The following is a 15,566-nucleotide window of genomic DNA, read 5'->3' on the forward strand; positions in this document are numbered from 1 at the left end:
GCAGAGGTCTGGGGTCCTCATATACTGGTCTTAAGTTAGTAAGATAAAATTACTGTAGGGGTTGTTAAGAGGCAGTAGGTCTATCAATGTTTACGGTACAATTTTAGAATGTGGCGTTCTGTATATTATATATAATTCCGTATAATGTGTGACATAATTGTGTTGTGATGGTAATGGATATTTGTATACTGTATGTTGGCTTTTTGATATTGGAATCTTCCTTATAACTACTGTATATATATTTTTTTCATGTGATTTAGAAATAATAAAGAATATTTAAATGAATTTAAAAAAAGTCTAGGAAGGAAGAAGAAAAAGGGAGAAAGAAATAAAATAGGGCCACTCTGAGGCGGGCCCAGCACCCTGATATCTGCTCCCTTGGGTGACACTGCACCTTCAGAATCAAGTCTTGCTGCATCACCTGGGGAGGAGATCCCAGGGGAACTGGGCCCATCTCCTGTGCACTGAAGGGCCCTATTTGTATATAGAGAAACCAGCGCAGAAGGCAGGAACTGGGTGGCGGTTTGAAAAATTTATGACATTGCCAGGATCAACATGCCAGCACCGACCAGGTCATATGAGAAAGAATTTTTACTATGGGAAGTTGCACATTCACTTGAACTGTGTACATGACTAAAGAATGGGATCAAGGGCATTGGATGTGTGTATATATAGAGAGTCCATATGTAAAGGATATGTTAGATTTTCTTTGGTTGTGACTAGTCTTGGGCAAACCTGTCAAACTGTTCAGGTTCGGCAACTTTCTCTGAACTCGAATGCTCTGCATTTCCCCACGGTTGCAGATATTGGATGCTGCCCTAGGAAGTCCCGGAAAACATGTTTTCCTGGCGTTCCTCTGGTGGCATCCAACTTCTGCAGCCATTGGGAATCAAATGGCAAGCGTTCGGGTTCAGAGAACATTACTGAACCTGAACAGGTTTGCTCAACACTAGCTGTAACTAAATAACGAAGCCCTTTGCTTCTTGATTATTTTTCAGCATTTACACCCTTTGCATTAAAGGGGTTATCCAGCGCTACAAAAACATGGCCACTTTCTTCCAGAGACAGCACCACTCTTGTTTCCAGCTTGGGCGGGGTTTTGCTGCTTGTTTCCATTGAAGTGAATGAAGCTTAATTGCAAACCGCACCTGAACTGGAGACTAGAGTCGTGTTGTCTCTGAAAGAAAGTGGCCATGTTTTTGTAGCACTGGATAACCCTTTTAAACCTGTGAGTAACTTCAGACCCTCGTCGTGCCGGACATTCACATCTAAGTTCTGTTTATGGGGTAATTTTCCAAGTTACATAGCTTAATATGTAAATCGTGTTTACCAGGCATTGGAACAAACCAGAACTCGGCTGGCTATCTGCCAATCTAACAGGAAAACATTCCTTGTGCGATGTGGAATTAAATCCACTTTCTTAATCACTGACTGCGTCTCTAATGAGCAGGTCTATTATAAAAGCCGCTCTTAGGCTCAGGTCCAGTTGTTGGCTTAAAAATTCATTACCTTGGGGTGGTGCGTTCCTGGTATTTATTACTAGTTCTTTATTAGATGATTTTTAGGTCTTTTCCTTTAGTGTTCTCCAACCAACTCTTGTCCTGTCCATACAGCCTTCAGCTCTCAGGATATGACAAATGTTGTAGTTTTGCAACAGTTGGGCAGTCACAGGTCGGAGAACACTGCACTGGGGCACAGCAATGATCCCTTGTCCCAGTATGAAGGAACACTGAACCTAGAAATGAATGATAAGTAAACAGGTGATAATCTTGCCCCAAATGTGTATGTAACATTTTGCGTGCATTCCTTAAACTTTCTTGTAGAAATTCTGCAGAGAACACGGTATAAGGGGTACTCCAAAAAAAAAGTTTTCAGATTAACTGGTGCCAGAAAGTTATACAGATTTGTAAATTACTTTGTAGTCTTCCAGTATTTATCAACTGCTGTATGTCCTGCAGGAAGTGGTGTATTCTTAACAGTATGACACAGTGCTCTCTGCTGCCACCTCTGTCCATGTCAGGAACTGTCCTTGAGTTTTTTCAATTAAAAGTATTGTAATTTACAAACCTGTATAACTTTCTGACACCAGTTGATTTAAAGCCACTCTGTATCCATAATCTGCCCCCACAAACCGCTTGTACCATCAGATAGCTGCTTTTAATCCAAGATCTGTCCTGGGGTCCGCTCGGCAGGTGATGCAGTTATTGTCCTAAAAAACAACTTTCACACTTACAGCCCTGTGTCAAATTGGCATGGCTGAGAGTGTCTGTACATTAGACTTGCAACACCTTTCCGTCCCTCCTCCCCGCCCTCTTCATTATTAGGACTGCCACTGGCAGGATTTCTCCTATTCCTCACCTGTGAACAGTGCACATGTGCTAGATGGTTAAGGCAGTGTTCTGACCAGTGATAAATAGAAAAAGAACTGCCTAGGGGGCATTCCTAATGATGAAGAGGGCGGGGAGGAGGGACGAGAGGCAGTGCAAGCCTAGGACATGGGTACTCTAGGCCACGCCAATTTGACACAGGGCTGCAAGTTTAAAAGTTGTTTTTCAGGACATAACTGCATCAGCTGCCAAACGGACCCCAGGACAGATCTTGGATGAAAAGCAGCTATCTGACGGTGCAAGTGATTTGGGGGGGGTCAGATTGTCAGTACAGAGTCGCTTTAAAACATTTTTTTGCTCGAATACCCCTTTATTCTTTTGCGTATTGCGCATTTTCTAAGGGAATGGCAGGTGTGGGTCTTAGTCATGTGGATTTCAGTTCTCGGTTACTTGGGTTGCAATGTGGCCCCATTCACTTACAATAGCTGCAATGCAGATGGATTTAGTGAGCAATCTTACTTTGTAGCCTCAGCCTTTGGATGCAGTTTGTTTGCAAGAGGGCAAACCATGATGGGATATATTTCTCTTTAAGTTATTTTTATTAAACTTCGGCTTCATATAGAGTATTATCATAGACATTGAACAAGCAGTCATAGAAAAAGAGATATATTTCTATATTTTCTGTATCTTCTATGTTTAGTGTATATCTCTGTATGCTCTTCTGTACATCTTGTGCTTTACACTGCAGATCTCCTTGTTCTGATGGGCTCCCTTGGTATAAGCACAAGCCCACTCCAGTAACCTGAGATGAGAACAAAATCCCTCGCAGAATTGGATGGTAGAGAAACACAATAGTTATATGGTATTTTGGAACACGCTGATCATTGTTGATCATTGTAGTATCTGGTGATCCAGCGCCATTTTGTACAATCGTACCAGGTACCACTTGCCGCAGTTGTAGAAGACCCCTGTAACAGCTAAACCTAAACCAGTAAGCTACCAGGATAAAAATATTGGTAAGAACTGGTTCTTGCAGCACATACATTCTCGAAAAGACGTCTTTGACATTGTGTCTTTCGTGGCGAGCGTTTCCGGTTACCATGGCGATAATCCAAGGTCTTCTTTTGTGCCGCACGTACATCGCTATCAGCGGGATGATGGGAGGACGCGTTGTAATGTACAGGAATTGCAGACTGTAATGGATTCTCCAATAAATAAAGCCCGACTGTGAGGAACCACTTTGTTCCCCAGATTTACTGTATCGGGCAAATTGAAAATTGTTGTTTTAGTTGGGCGGAGGAGCCGACATGTGGAGCGCAGCGGGCGACTGTACCAGAGTTTGATTTAGAGAATTAATAAAGAGGAAGCCTGTGAATGTATGGGCATGTTTCCCCATCTACATTTATGCTTTTCGTCTCTAACATCTTTGTAATCTTCCAACATTCGCTTTTTGCTGATTTCCCTTATTTTTAGTACTTTATAATTGCACCAAGTTTATAAAAAGTTGCTGATTGGAAACCATCAGTAAGCTGCGGCTCAGCGTGAACATCCCAGAATAACATATGTATACCTAGGTATTGATGTATGCATAAGCTGGATGACATGATGTCAACCACTGTCTTTATAGCCTGTTAGGCCACTCCGCTACAGCTTGTGGATATTGAGCTGTTGCAATACTACAACTCTAGGACATATTAAAGTTATAGTGATGCAAAGACGTGTTACATGGCCTTCCATTCATTTGGAAGGTACAATAAAGTTACATTCTTTCATCAAGCCACCACAATGTTCACACATGGCACATATGCTGTAGATTTACTGGAGATTTTGACTTCCCTCTTGAAAAGTCAGCAAGAGATTTTTAGTGTATCTGCCATGTGTGAACATGTCCTAATCCTTTTAAAACATCAAAATAAGGCCACATAATAACTTATAAATAAGGCTGGGTTCACACTACGTTTTTGCAATCCGTTTTCTTGCATCCGTTTAGTTTTTTTAACGTACACAAAAACGTAGTCAACCTCATTTTTGTGTCCGTTAAAAAAAGCTGATCCGTCTTGATCCGTTTTTTTTATAATGGAATTCAATAGAAAAAAAACAGATGAAAAAAAAAAAACCAGATTGCAAAAACGTAGTGTGAACCCAGCCTAAGAAGAGAAAAACAAGTTATCCAGGACTAAAAAAACATAGCACCGGCGCCACCCCTGTCCTTGGGTTGTTTGGGGTGTAACTGCCCAGCGACATTCACTTCACTAGAACTGAGCTGTAATACTGCATGCAAACTGAGAACAAGACGAGGGTGGTGCTGTTTCTGGAAGAAAACAGCTATTTTTATTCTAACTCTGGATAACCCATTTAAGTTCTATGCCTGTCACAGATTGGAAGATTTGTGTTACACAAGTTTGCAACATTGTGGCGTTCTGCATTCCGCTTGCAAGTGCAGCTCGGCGCCAAGGTACGTGACTTCAAGCAATGGTGTAAATTAAAATTGAAATCTGCACCCAACTCCTAGCTAGTGTAGATTTTTGGGGCGTGACTATAATTTGAATGGGTGCCGTATTACTGTTCTGTGCAGCCCAGGTGTCCGTTATATCCGGCGAACATTGTCGGGTCAACCGTGATGTGCAATTTACACACCCATCTCTACAGAACCAGCTTGCTACACCAGAACATCAAGTCCAGTACCTGCAGCTTAATTCAGCTAAAATATTGATGACTGAATGGTGTTTGCTTACCTCACAGGTACACGGGAGCGGCTCATGTTACCTGCATTAGCAGCAGGATTCTCCCACTTTCCCTGGATACTGCTGCAGTGTGTTAGTGTCGAGGAGCAAGTACTGCATACTGCATTTAAAAACCAACACCGGGATGTTGGTATATTATTTGATCAAACCATATTGCCTCATGTACCACGTGCAGGTCCCCTGGATCACATGAGTCCCTACACTAACTTAAAGGGGTTGGCCACTTTATAGTGAAATAGGTCAGTACAAAGTATTAGTAAGTGTACTCATTTTATATACTGACAACAGCTCCCTGTGTACCTCATAGAGCTAAAATCAGACTCCCCTCCTACATGGAGGAGCATGTGACCATGCCCTGTCCCCTGTGTCCTCCATAGGCATATACAGGCTCAGTGGTGGACACTGGGGGGCAGGGCATGGTCACATGCTCCTCCATGTAAGCAATCTTATGGACAAAAACACCACAGAGCAGGGCAGCCCTGCCTGGAGGAGGGGAGTCTGATATTAGCTCTATGAGGTACACAGGGAGCTGCTGTCAGTATATACAGTGAGTACACATACTAATACTGTACACTGAGCAATTTTACTATAAAGTGGCCAACCCCTTTAACACCAACCCTGCAAAGCGAGCGCAAGCAGGAAAGGGAGGCCACGGAATGGCCCTGCAACCCCACTAAAACACCAAGGGCCCCCCCCCAAACCCAGCAGGCACCGCCGGCGGAGAAAGCAGCCACCAAACAACACCAGTGGGAACAAGGTGTTGCTACTCACCACAGCACCGAAGGTAGAGTGGGAGAAATAGGAGGTACTTACCATGTGTGCACAGGTGCTTCCTGCTAATTGCGGGTCACGTGGGTCTTATAAGGAGGAGTGCTAGCCAGGGAGAAAAGTAAAATACGGACCTGGAGAGAAAAAGGAGCTGCTGCACCTCACACCTCCGATGCAGGAGTGAGTAGTAACACCTTGTTCACGCTTGTGTTGCTCGGTGATCGTTTCTCCACCTGCGGGGTTTTGGGGGGCCCTTGGGGTTTGGTCCTGTGACATTGGGGTTGCAGGGCCGTTCTATGGCCTCCCTTCCCTGTTTGTGCTTGCTTTGCAGGGTTGGCGGTCGCTGACCGACACAGTGTTGAGTTAGTGTAGGGACTCATGTCAACCAGGGGACCTGCACGTGGTACGTTAGGCAATATGGTTTGATCAAATTATATACCAACATCCTGGCGTTGGTTTGTAAATGTAGCCGAGAGGCATTAGTGTCAGCCATAGGTGTGAGGAGCAGCAGCTCCTTTCTCTTCATGTCTGCATTATTGGGAGTCTTACTGAAAAACTTCAGCTGCCGTTATTTTTAGCTGATTATAGTTGTGTGCAGTATGTAAATGGTTACTGCTTAAAATCATCAGCAAGCTGCTGCTAACAGATCTTATAACACACCTGTGTTCAGCACAGAATAACATATGTATACCTACTCTCATGCACATAAGCTGGATTGTACCCCGGTGCTGTGGTTAGGTAGATGGTACATGTCACAGTAATATCCACATGATGCCAGGACACATGGTTTCCAGCAGAACATTGCCCATCACACTGCCCCCGCCATCTTGTCTTCTTCCCATACTGCATGCTGGTGCTAGCTCTTTCCCAGGATGCACATGCACCGGGATGCCGCCATGATCCATCAGACCAGACACCTTCTTTTATTGCTCTATGCTCCAGTTCTGATGATCACCTATTCATTGTCAACACTTTTGGTGATGAACAAGTGTCAGCAGTCTCCAGGGCCCAACACATTACAAGCTACGATTGGAGGGAAGGAAGTTTTTCAGCAGTTTGCTCTATGGCAACTCTTCTGTAGGATTGGACCACACATGCTAGCCTCCCCCCACCAGCACACATATCAATGGGCCTTGGGCATCATGGCGCTGTCCCGTTCCTTGGACACTTTTGGTCAGTATTGACCCAGTTGTCAAGGCATCACTCTTTTTGACCCTTGTCACAGTCTCTGCGATTCCTACACTAAACCTCAACTTCAAGAACTAACTTGTCACTTGCTCCTATTATGTACACTTCCCCCCAGCAGACGCCATTGTGCCCAGATAGTCCATGTTATGGCTGATTGGTATAGGTCAATCCCAGCAAGGAAACTGCGGTCATGTAGTGGGATGTATGTGTGTATTTGAATATATATTAGATCCTTTGGGGCTCTATTTGTGTCTCACCTCCCTCCTGTGATATTTTCGCTCTTGTATCCCGTAGTTGGTAATGTGCCATCTGTTGGGTGACGTGTTGCATCATCACAGAGGTCGGGCACCATTGATATGTTGCGTGTAGTGTGCTCAGCTGTGTGTGAGTGAACATATAGTAATGTAAAGAAAATATTTGCCTTTCTGCTGGGCCTAATGCTTGTCCCCAGGGGCCGGGCCGCAGATCAGCTTCCTCTACCCTCCGCTCTGCAGCTGAGCTCAGTGTCCCTGAATGTCCCTCTGCAAAAAGTGATTGATTGGCATATGCAGATGGACGGTGCGTTCCCACAGAGTCCTCAAATAAGGATTATCAGAACTTTTTATGAAGAAAATCCACACATCTAAATTTTACATGAAAGCTTGAGAATTTCAGGTCATGATTTAAAAAAAAAAAAAAAAGCATTTCACTGTGCAATGCAATCCACTGCGTATCTGATTACCATTAAAATCTATGGCCCTCCATTCTTTCTCCTGATTTTTATTATAGAGTGCCATAGCGTTGTAAAACAAAAATACTGTGCTGCTTTTATGTTAAAAAAAAAAATAAAAAAATAGCCGATTCTTACCTGTCTGCGCTGCCCCAGTGCCCTCCTGCAGCGTCTCAGGTTCCCTCGCTCAATGACAGACCCGCTCAGCCAATCCAGAGACATAAAGGGGTACACCAGCAAAAAAAAATCTTTCAAGTACCAGAGATTTGTAATCTCCTTCTATTTAAAAATCTCCCGTCTTCCTGTACTTATCAGCTGCTGTTGTTTACAGAAATCCAACAAGAAGTCGTATGGAGACAGCACTTCCCAATGAAATCTTCTCACTTTTAATTCCCACTAGTACAATGTTTCGGCTATGTGTGTAGCCTTTCTCAAGCAGTGATGCAATGTTACAACTATGTTAGAAGCCTTTCTCTGGCAGCGCTACTGCTAGCATTACTGTTTGAGAAAGGCTATACACATAGCCGAAACATTGTACTGGTGGGAATTAAAAGTGTTAAGATATAATTTGGAAGTGCTGTCTCCATACTACTACTTTTTAGTTTTATAATGCTATGGCACTCCATTCTCACAATGGAATGATAATCCACTGCGAGAATGGAGTGCCATAGACTTTAATGGTAATCAGATCTGCTGCAGTACAGTACTAATGAATGGACCCTTAAAAGGGTCATCAGAAAATTACCTATTATTTAAAGTGTCACTTCACAAAACTTTTGACATGTCAGAAGTTTTGATCGGACTAGATCTGAGTGTTCAGACCTGTACCGATCGGGAGAAAATGTGCTGTAGCGTTCAGAATTTTTCAAAATTCATGGCATTTTATTACGATCACAAGTCGGGTTAGGTTTCGGTTGTGCTTTCTTTGTGCCAGCAGTTAAAGTGAATCTGCCCAAGCTCCAGGAACAGAGATCAGTGAATTAATTTGACATCAATTGAATTCGGTGGGAAAATGCCCAAAAATGTGTTAAAATCACAAACTTTTGGAATTTCTATTTGGTGAATTACTTAAAAGTGGTTGCTTCCATTCATGTAAAAAAGAAAAAAAAAGACCCATAGTACAGTCCATATGTCCTGCCTCGTCTGACCTCCTGCATTTAGAGCAGCATTGTTGTGGCCTCATTGACCCAAGTGACTGACATCCTGATCCCATCCGCTCTGCCTTTAGATGAAGGTAACCAGAATGAAGCATCATCTTATTGATATTCTGACAACCTCTAATGGCACATTGCTGGTGTATAATGGGAGTCTGACAGCTGCTATATCTTCAGATCACTTGATGAAAGTAGTAGATGCAATTTCATTTTTTTTCTCTCCTTTTTTTCAGGATTGAAAAAACGTACCCGGAAGGCGTTTGGTATACGGAAGAAAGAAAAGGACACTGATTCCACGTAAGTCGACAGCTTTTTCCATGTATGTACCCAACTACCCGCAGAAGCAACATGGGACTGACTGGCACATGGGTGGGAGATGGTTGTGCAATTTTTTTGTTTTTGGAGGATGACTGATTGAAGGAGAATGCCACGTAGCTGGAAACGGTGCAACAGATTTGGTTGTTCTGACCAGTTTGGGGCTTGGATTTCCATGTGTCCCTGAGTTTTATAGGTCCCAATATGTGCAAAAGCAGCATCATTTTTAGAATAGGGCTTAGTGGTTGCACGACAATTGTAGATCACTGTAACCATTGTACTACGTTAACCATTGCACTACAACTGAGAAGAATTCTTGAAGAGATATTCCCATCTCAACTTGTCCTCCCCTATCCAGAGGCTAATTGTTGGTGGTCCGACCGCTGGGATCCCCACCATTCACAAGAACTCAATGGGGCCACTAAACATTGCTTAGCTAAGCAATGATCGGCATGTTATCCCCTATCCTCTAGGGATGCATAGGGGATAAAAAGTTGAGGTGGAAATACCCCTTTTTAAAGGGAAAGTCTGGTGTCAAGAGTCGGGGAGGAGGTAGCTGAACATAACAACACGCATCTACATCCTCGGCTTCAGCGCTGCCCACAACTTGAGTCTTCGCTCAGACCAGGAAGCGACCAGGGGATCACCAACCGGAGCGGAGGACAGCGGACCCCTGCATTCGAGTCGGGGAGGTAGGTGCATGTTTTTATGTTCAGCCATCTCCGGCTCACTGTACTCCTTTAATCACAAATCATCTTTGACTTTTACATATAGGAAAAGATTGAGTTCCTACAATTTTACAGTGTGCAAAAAAAAAAAAAAACTCCAAAAGACTAGTTTGTGCCCCAAAGTGTTAGGAAGGCCTGGTGGGCTCTGTTTGCAGATTCTGTCCGATTTGATAGCAAAATAATTCTGCAAGCCATGCCTCTAAAATCGATGGAGTTCTTAGTAACTAACAGCTACAATTGCATAACATAGTGGTTTATCGAGTTCTAGCAGGGTAGGCATTGAGGTTCCTCTAATGTGACCACAGCCTGACTGAAGCCTCTTTGTTCCTGGTCAGACATGGATTCTGGGGACTCTCCGCTCTGTGGTTACAGCAGGTTTTGTCATGAATTTCTCTTCCTGATTTGTAGCTATTAACTTCTGCTGTATAATTTACTCCTTCCTTTCCTTCCTGTAGGGGATCACCAGACAGGGACAGCAGCGTAAGTCATCCTTATTTATCCCTATTGTGCCATTGTCTGATGTCCACTGTGTTTATTATACAAAACAGAAGCTACTGCAGACACCAAAGCAGAAACAACCAAAACTGATACAAAGAAAACGTGGTGTTCACAGCAGCCAATCAGATTTTGGCCATGTTCACACATTGCATAACACCGACCGTTCAGTGACCCGGCCGGATTATCTTAATTTATGGTGAATTCCGATGTGGGTGCGCCTGCATCACAATTCACCGCTGCGCGCAATGGAGAGTGCAGCAGGAGCCGCACGCTCCATTGTGTGAACTAACATGTCTCAATGAATAGTGGCCGCAGAAAACTGACCTGTCAGTTTTTCGTGCAGCCAGATGGAATCCCGTCTGGAGCGTATACGATGTGTATATGCTCTGTCCGGATTACATTCATTCAAATAGAACGTATGTTTTGAAGAATCACGTCCGTTGTTGCAAATTGAAACAACAGCCATGATTTATGCAAAACATACATTGTGTGAACATGGCCTTCAACTTAAATTTGTAGATTTTTTTTTTTTTTATAATAAAAGCTGAATCCTGATTGGCTGCTTTGAGAGACCACTCTTGGTTTGCACCAGTTTTGCTCAATGTGTGTATGTGTACTTCGATGCTGGAGGAACACGTCGGGCAGATTTTACACCAGCATATTCATGCAGATTTAGTACACATTCTTGTGGATTCCCCGGGTCTTGTGGTGCAGATTAGTAGAACAAAACTGGTGCAAAATACAGTACAATACATATGGTTGGGGTGCTGTAATCGCTATCCAGCTGTCCCATAAAAGGGACATAAGGTTTTGAAGCTACTTTCTTGCAGAAACATCACCACCCTTGTCCTCAGGTTATGTGTAGTATAACAATTCAGCTCCATTTAATTCAATAGAACTGAGATGCAGTACCACACACAACCTAAAGGCAAGAGTGGTGCTGTTTCCGGAAAAAAAGCGACCATGTTTTTCTAAGCCTTGACATCCCCTTTAACCTTCTATTTCCATTCATGGTTTTATGGCGCCCTCCACGCTGAAACCTGTCCATGATCTTTGATATCTTGGCAGGAGAGCGTTATAATGACAGGATTATTATAACCGACCTATAAACATTAATGTCTGTTTCTGAAGTCTATGGTTCTTGTTTGCTGATCTCAGTATTTACTATTAATCACTTCTGGACTGCTGTTTCCTGACACACCTGGATGTACTGGAAGTCCTCGTTCAGCCTCCAGTACTAGGAAATGGTGATGTTTTAGTTATATGCTTTCTTTATGCTGTAGCACCTTTCTTGTTAAGGGTTGTCCTCTATAGTAACTGGCAGGACCTCACTCCATAAATCCACTTTTTGTTTGCCAGGGGTATTGCTGACATATAATAACCCTCCCCCCATACACATGGAGGCCTAGTGTGGCTGAGTGTTCATATTCTCCCAATGGGGAGAGTGGAAGAAAATGCTGCCAGACTGGTGTGAAATCATTGAAATCCAACGGGCCTGATCTTTTTCCCTTTGACATAATTTATTAAAGGGGAGTTGACTCATGTATGATAATTGGCCAACCCCACCGAAAGGCACCTAGAAGGCTCACAGTCATGACTAGAGATAAGTGAATCACTGATCTCAACGAAGTGAAGCGCTCTGCTCATCAAACCTGCAGCCTTTCAGCGCTGCTCTGCTCCCTGCTGCTACTCCAAGGATGCCGGGAAAAGCTGGATCCAATCCTGAGAAACTTCTCCCCGTTTCCCAGGATTGGATCCAGCTTTTCCCCAACACCCAGGGTGAGCTTTGCTTTGTTGAGATCAGCTTGATGAGCTTTGCTTTGTTGAGATCAGCGATTCGCTCCTCTCTAGTCATGATACCATACCGCATGTTCTCCTTAGTTCAGCTAGAGAGATGAAGCTCACACAGGGAATTAGATTGTTGATGCAACAGTCCTGCCCAGTGATTTGCTGTCCAGGCATGATGGTAATTGTAGTTCTGCAACAGCTGGAGGGCCTCAAGTTTGATACTTATGCTTGATTATATAGTAAGCACTTACTATATACATAGTGGAAAGTGTCTACATAATAATCCCTACTTTCCTTCTCTAATACAAAAGAAGCTTTAAACGTGTTATCTGAAGACTGACCATTATGTCCTGTCTATAGAATAGAGGAGAACAAGCTGATTGGTGAGACCTCTCCCATCACCAGAATGGAGGTCATTGCTTTGACACCACTACATTACAAGCCTCATAGAGACTGAATACAGCAATGGCCGAGCATGTGCACTGCCTCTCCATTCATTCAGAGGACTGCTGACCTTCATTCTTGTAATTGTTAAGGGGCCTTTCCTATTCCCTTTCTTGGGATTAAAGGGGTAGTGCACAAAAAAATTTTTTTCTTTCAAATCAACTGCTGCCATGAAGTGCCAGAGATTTGTAATTTACTTCTATTAAAAAATCTCAAGCCTTCCAGTACTTATCAGCTGCTGTGTGTCCAGCAGGAAGTGGTGTTTTCTTTCCTGTCTGACACAGTGCTCTCTGTTGCCTCCTCCGTCCATGTCAGGTACTGTCCAGAGAAGGAGCAAATCCCCATAGAAAACCTCTCCTGCTCTCCAGACTGGAAATAATACCACTTCCTGCTGGGCATACAGCAGCTGATAAGTAGTGGAAGGCTTGAGATTTTTTAATAGAAGTAAATTACAAATCTCTGGCACTTCATGGCAGCAGTTGATTTGAAAGAAAAATTTTTTGGGTGCACTACCCCTTTAAGTCTTTAATCTGTTGCAAAACTACAATTCCCATCATGCCATGGAAGCTTTTGGTTTTGGCTGTCCAGGCATAATGGGATTCGTAGATTCGCAACAGCTGGTGGGCCGGAGGCTCCTTGACTTAAAGTCCCCACTGTTCTGCAGCAGTCGGTAGCATGGGGAGCAATATGGAACATTATATTTATTGTGTTCTGTCTAAATCTTTTTTTTTTTTTTTTTTTTGCATTTTTAGAAGAAAGCAAATGGAGCACCAAATGGATTCTATGCAGAGATCGACTGGGAGCGATATGTAAGTTGACCAACCAATTAGTTGTATCTTTTATACTGTTCCATATAGGGCTCTAATAACGTCACATGTCAGTGCATACAAAAGATTAGAAACCATAATAACATTATATGTGATCAGATGTTTGCAATCATTGAGTTGCACCTATAGGATCTCCCGTATGGGCTGTAACATTGGTTAGTAAGTGTATTTGTCTCTGTCTGCAGCAGTCTTCCCCAGCCTGTGACTCTCCAGCTGTTGCCTTCGGCTGTCAGGGCATGCTGGGAGTAGTAGTTGTACAACAGCTAAAGAGCCACATGCTGGAGAACATTGGTCTAAGGTAAAAAGCTGCAAATTAAACACGTCTCAATTCATTTTTCAGACTTGTCCAGAGTTGGATGAGGAGGGCTACAGCATCCGACCTGATATGGAACCTGGCTATATCCTTTTTTTGCATGTCCTCCAGAGCTGAAATCTCTCAATATTTATTGCTGGTTTAGTATCTCCAGAGCTTATGATTTCCTTTCAGGGAAGTGTACTGTAATCTAGGTTGTGTGTCTGTAGTCTCATCCTACCCTGCATGATCTTTAACTGTGATTCACCTACCAAAGGAAAACACTTCTATTCATCAAGCGAGTCTGAGGAAGAACAAGAGTCCCGCAAGAAGTTCAATATCAGGATAAAGCCTTTACAGGCCAAAGATAGCCTGAAGAGCGCCGCCACCGTGGACGAGCTAAAAGCCTCTATAGGAAACATTGCACTGTCCCCGTCCCCTGTGGTGAGTCTCTGAACATTACTAATCCATATATAAGTACCCAGCACCAGGTCCATTGCCATACTGTTTAAAAAAACATAAAAACCTTATTGTTTTCTGTTAGTTAGCATTACTTTTTGGGCGTGTTTAGAGCTTGTAGACTGAAGTTTGTATTTCTTGCATTTTGCTTTGGTTTTGGATCTCCGTAGGTATTGTTTTCTTTTTTTTATATAGGATTAGGGATGGTTTGAACCTGCCGAGGTTCGGGTTCGTATGAACCCGAACGCCCGGCAGCAGATTCCCGCTGTCTGCCCGCTCCGTGGAGCGGGCGGATCCAGCGGGAGTAACGCCCTGAAAACTGGAATAGAGCCTATGGCTATGGCTGTATCCCAGTTTTCCAGGCGGTCCTCCCGCTGGATCCGCCCGCTCCACGGAGCGGGCAGACAGCGGGAGTCATTACCGAGGGTTCGGGTTCGTACGAACCCGAACCGAACTCGGTTCGGACCAGCCCTATATAGCATATTGGTTTTTTGTAATTATAGGAAAAGTCCAGCAAAAAATTTTATTAAAGTATTGTATTGCCCCCCAAAAGTTATATAAATCCCCAATATACACTTATAACTGGAAATGCTTATAAAGTGCTTTTTCCCTGCACTTACTACTGCATCAAGGCTTCACTTCCTGGATAACATGGTGATGTCACTTCCTGGATAAAATGGTGATGTCACTTCCTGGATAACATGGGGATATCACTTCCTGGATAACATGGTGATGTCACGACCCGACTCCCAGAGCTGTGCGGGCTGTGGCTGCTGGAGAGGATGATGGCAGAGGGACACTGAGGGACACAGGGCACTGGAGGCACACTGAGCATCCCCCTGCCATCATCCTCTCCAGCAGCCATAGCCCGTACAGCTCTGGGAGTCGGGTCATGACATAATTTTATCCAGGAAGTAACATCACCATTTTATCCAGGAAGTGAAGCCTTGATGCAGTAGTAAGTGGAGGGAAAAAGGCACTTTTATAAACATTTCCTGTAATAAGTGTAGGTGGTGATTTGTATAACTTTTGGGGGGCAATACAATACTTTAATAAAAATTTTTGCCATACTTGTCCTTTAAATAAAGGTTAATTTATACCAGGACGTCTACTTTATACCATCATATGTATTTAACCTCTTAAGGACATAGGACGTACCGGTACGTCCTATGTCCTCACTTGCACTTCAAAGCGGGGCCGCGCGGCGGCCCCGCTTTGAAGTGCCGCGATCCCGGGTGCCGCGTGTAGCCCGGGACCGCCGCTATTAGCGGGCACGGTCTGATCGCCGTGCCCGCTAATTAGCTAATCGGAGGCAGCTGTCAAAG

The 15,566-nt window shown here is 43.7% G+C and overlaps 1 protein-coding gene across 8 annotated transcripts in view; it reads left to right on the forward strand.

Annotated features, from left to right (window-relative positions):
• The window catches only part of SGIP1 (SH3GL interacting endocytic adaptor 1), a 69,585-nt gene that overhangs the window by 10,154 nt on the left and 43,865 nt on the right, over nucleotides 1-15,566 (forward strand). For all 8 annotated transcript variants that reach the window (XM_069981387.1, XM_069981389.1, XM_069981391.1 and 5 more), the window contains exons 2-6: nucleotides 9,124-9,187; nucleotides 10,389-10,413; nucleotides 13,416-13,472; nucleotides 13,831-13,888; nucleotides 14,051-14,226. In XM_069981387.1, coding sequence (XP_069837488.1) covers nucleotides 9,124-9,187; nucleotides 10,389-10,413; nucleotides 13,416-13,472; nucleotides 13,831-13,888; nucleotides 14,051-14,226 — 380 coding nt within the window. The remainder of the gene's footprint in view (nucleotides 1-9,123; nucleotides 9,188-10,388; nucleotides 10,414-13,415; nucleotides 13,473-13,830; nucleotides 13,889-14,050; nucleotides 14,227-15,566) is intronic.

Source organism: Dendropsophus ebraccatus, chromosome 8 (assembly GCF_027789765.1).
Source record: "Dendropsophus ebraccatus isolate aDenEbr1 chromosome 8, aDenEbr1.pat, whole genome shotgun sequence".
NCBI classification, from domain to species: domain Eukaryota; kingdom Metazoa; phylum Chordata; class Amphibia; order Anura; family Hylidae; genus Dendropsophus; species Dendropsophus ebraccatus.